This window comes from Triplophysa rosa, linkage group LG4, assembly GCF_024868665.1.
Source record: "Triplophysa rosa linkage group LG4, Trosa_1v2, whole genome shotgun sequence".
NCBI classification, from domain to species: domain Eukaryota; kingdom Metazoa; phylum Chordata; class Actinopteri; order Cypriniformes; family Nemacheilidae; genus Triplophysa; species Triplophysa rosa.
The window spans coordinates 17,384,946-17,388,273 of record NC_079893.1 but is presented as its reverse complement, the minus strand read 5'-3'; the positions used below and the strand labels follow the sequence as shown (position 1 = coordinate 17,388,273).

Genomic DNA, 3,328 nt, shown 5'->3' with positions numbered 1-3,328 from the left:
ACAAAGTTACTTGCACGTCTGCCCATTGTTTCCATTACTCCTGAACATGTTTTCAAGGTATATGGCATTCCATTTCCTTCAATGCCAAAATAATCAAAGAACTGGCTCTTGGCCAAAGACCTATTGCTTTGCTCATCTAAGACAGCATAGGCTTTGATAGCTTTCTCCTTTTGTCCTACCAGATATACTCTGACAAGAGACATCTTGGAGCATGATCTTGAGCTTGTATCACTTCCACAAATATCAGTGCATTTGGACGTCACTGACAAGGCATCAATTGTTGCTTTCTCCCCGCCTTGGTCTTCAGTCAAGGCACATTTGCCAACTTTCCACGGTGCTGGACCTGGATGTAAAGCAGTAGGATGTTGATTGCTGTTACATTCTTTACACTGAAGAAGTTTATTGCAGTCTCTGGCAAAATGGCTGGATGACGCACAGCATCTGAAACAGATGTTCGTGTCCCTGAGCTAAGTTTTCCTCTCATCTAACGTCTTGCCTCTGAAGCTACGACATTTTCTCAATGGATGGGGTTTGTTATGAAGAGGGCATTGCTTATCAGGGTCATTTACCTTTTTCTCTGGAGCCTTTGCATGAGCGTTTTCAAGATTTGTAGAGACTTCTGTTCTCCTGGTGGCTACTGTAGGTTTCACATATGGCTTATGTAGGGGACCTCTCTCAAACTTAATAGCGCTTGAACTTCCAACAGCGATATCAGCGAAACTCGGATCGTTGCGGACTTTAGCCTGATCGCAGACAAACTTCACAAAGACTGAAAATGGAGGGTAAGGCACACCATTATGCTCTTTATATTGCGCCCCTAAAGTGATCCATCTCTCTTGCAGGTATTGTGGAAGCTTCTGCGCGATTGGGTTGACTCCTCGAGATGTGTTGAGATAAGCAAGGCCCGGTAAGTAACCATCAGCACATGCTGCTTCAAGTTCCATCAGGGTATCACCCAGTTCCCTTAGTTTAAGATTATCACGGATTGAGATACTTGGGAATTGTTCAACCTTTTTGAGTAAGGCATTTTCTATTACTTCTGATGAACCATAGATGTCTTCTAGTCTTTGCCATAACATTCTAAGACCAGCACTGGGTTTTTGAATGTGGACTGCTCTGATTCTACGAGCCTGCTCTGAGGACGATGGTCCCAGCCATTTACAAAGCAAGTCAAGTTCCTCTGTGGGTGAGAGATTCAAATCTTCAGTGGCACCAAGAAAGGATGCCTTCCAAGCCCAGTAATTCTCTGCATGATCATCAAATTTTAATAGGCCTGAGCTTACCATTTCTCTTCGCAGTAGATATCTTGTTAGATCCATCTGAGTTGATGGGTTTGCTTGCCACCGACTGGACTGCAAATCATTATGCTGCATTCTTGCACCTTGTGGCTGATCACTGTAGTGGTAGGGATCTCTTGGAGAGCTTACAATAAAAGGATCGCTAACAGAATTCCAATTAGTGCTTTTCTTTACAGGATGTTGGGCAGGTAACTCACTGAACTCATAGTCACTGATTTCACTTGACTGCACATGACTCCTTCTCATATAGCTTCTTGCTGTTTCACCATTGTCCTTTTTCTGTTGGGGCAATGGTGGACATGAGAGATCAAGTGCCTTTAAGTCTGGAAGTGGATTTGGGACTGAGTGCTGCATGCCAGTAGAGGTAACACCTTCACTAGAAAACTGTGCTAGATTCTGTACCGACAAACTTATGGAACTTTTACGATCTGTCTCTCTAAGCTGTTCTTCAGCAGCTGCCTCCAGCACTTCTGCTTCAGCAATGGCAGCTGCTGCTACTCTTTCTAACTGCAGTGTGTGTAGGTTTGCTTTAAGCTCAGCTTTCTTTCTAGCTGCTTCTTCCACAATGTAAGCTTCTTCTCTCATCATCTCTGCTTCCTTTTTAGCAAATACCAATTGCGCCCGTGCTGCCTCTGCCTTTGCACGTGCTCTGATAGCCATTCCACTGGCTGATGAAAACTGACTGGAACGTGAAGCCCTGGAGCAACATGATCTTGTTTCTAGCTGTTCACCCATGTCTTCCTCATTACTAGGTTGAGTCATTGTGAACACCTGTCTGTATTTGCACTAATAAGCTGGAGTTTGCTGGTGACTTGGGTTTGTATTTCCCATAGAGTTCAGAAGGCCCGGCAGAAGCGATGTCTTTTTACTGTTCTGCCCCAACTAGAATAACTGTTGAAGTGCTCGAGCCTGACTAGCTTGGCAGACAGCTAACAGGTTCCTCCAAGAACGACTCATATACCAGACTTCGTTTGAGTGTGATTTACTTGAAGAAAGCACTGTAAAACTAAACATAAATAAAGAAAATGTCAAATAACGTGCTTGCATAATTATTCAATTATTACAATCAGATTCCAACATATGAGATATACAGTATATTATAACGTATCACTGCATGCTACAACACACCGAACATGTTCACATCCTTACAGATGGTTCTGCAAACCAGCTCTTCAATGTTATCTTATTGGAAACACAATTTACACACCTCTTTCTTAAACAGCATTTTACTCTACTAACAAGAAAAATATGAAATTGAACACTCACAGACATATATTTTCAAGGCCTTTGTACAACTGCATGGCAGGGAAATACACAGCTTCCTCTTGAATTTATTCTGATGCAATACTAACTACGGCAACTCCAGAAGGACATACTTAAACAACAATGACTAAATGTAAATTTCACTATGACCACTGGGTGTCGCTATGGGGCTACTTTACTGAGGTCAGCACAATGACCTTAAACATCCTTGGCTCTTTAAGTAAAATGTCTTGACTAACATCATATGGATACTTTTACTTTATACTGTGTTAAAGTAACATGCATGCTACTGTATGTTAAGTCTCCATATGTGCTGACCCAAAGAGAGCTGAGCTGATCTTATCCCTGGGATGAGATGTTATGGAAATAACTATTTTTAAAGCATTTCATAACATTACACACTTTTTCAAACTCTGTATATTTATTTTAAATATGGTCCATTTTCCTTCTAACGGGTGTAAAAAAAATAATAAAAATGCAAAACAGTAATTTGTGCCAAATGTCTAAAAAATTATGATAAATTCTGATCTCTATCGGTTTAAAACACAGTAATTGAATGACATTTTTCTTGAAAAATCCACAAACTTGATATTATAGAACATGGGCCTAAAAAATTATTTGCAATACATTTTTTTAAATTATGAATTTATAACCTAGATCTGAACCCTCACCAGTTTGGTAAGCGTGACCTCTTCCAATCAGTATTCATCACAACCAACCAACTGCTTGATATTCCCTTTGATTTATTATCCTGTGCCAAGGATGCC

The 3,328-nt window shown here is 40.8% G+C and overlaps 1 protein-coding gene across 1 annotated transcript; it reads right to left on the bottom strand.

Moving 5' to 3' along the window:
* Nucleotides 1–467: 467 nt before the first annotated feature.
* LOC130552601 (uncharacterized) lies at nt 468–2,699 on the bottom strand. The gene is made up of 2 exons (XM_057330972.1): nt 2,565–2,699; nt 468–2,304 (listed from the first exon to the last, which is right to left on the bottom strand). The coding sequence occupies exon 2, from the start codon at nt 2,058–2,060 to the stop codon at nt 468–470; it is 1,593 nt and encodes a 530-aa protein (XP_057186955.1). The 5' UTR covers nt 2,061–2,304; nt 2,565–2,699.
* Between the last annotated feature and the right edge of the window lie 629 nt (nt 2,700–3,328).

Excerpts from the sequence above, each read along its gene's own strand:
- LOC130552601 (XM_057330972.1), bottom strand. The coding sequence starts at position 2,060 with ATGACTCAACCTAGTAATGAGGAAGACATGGGTGAACAGCTAGAAACA.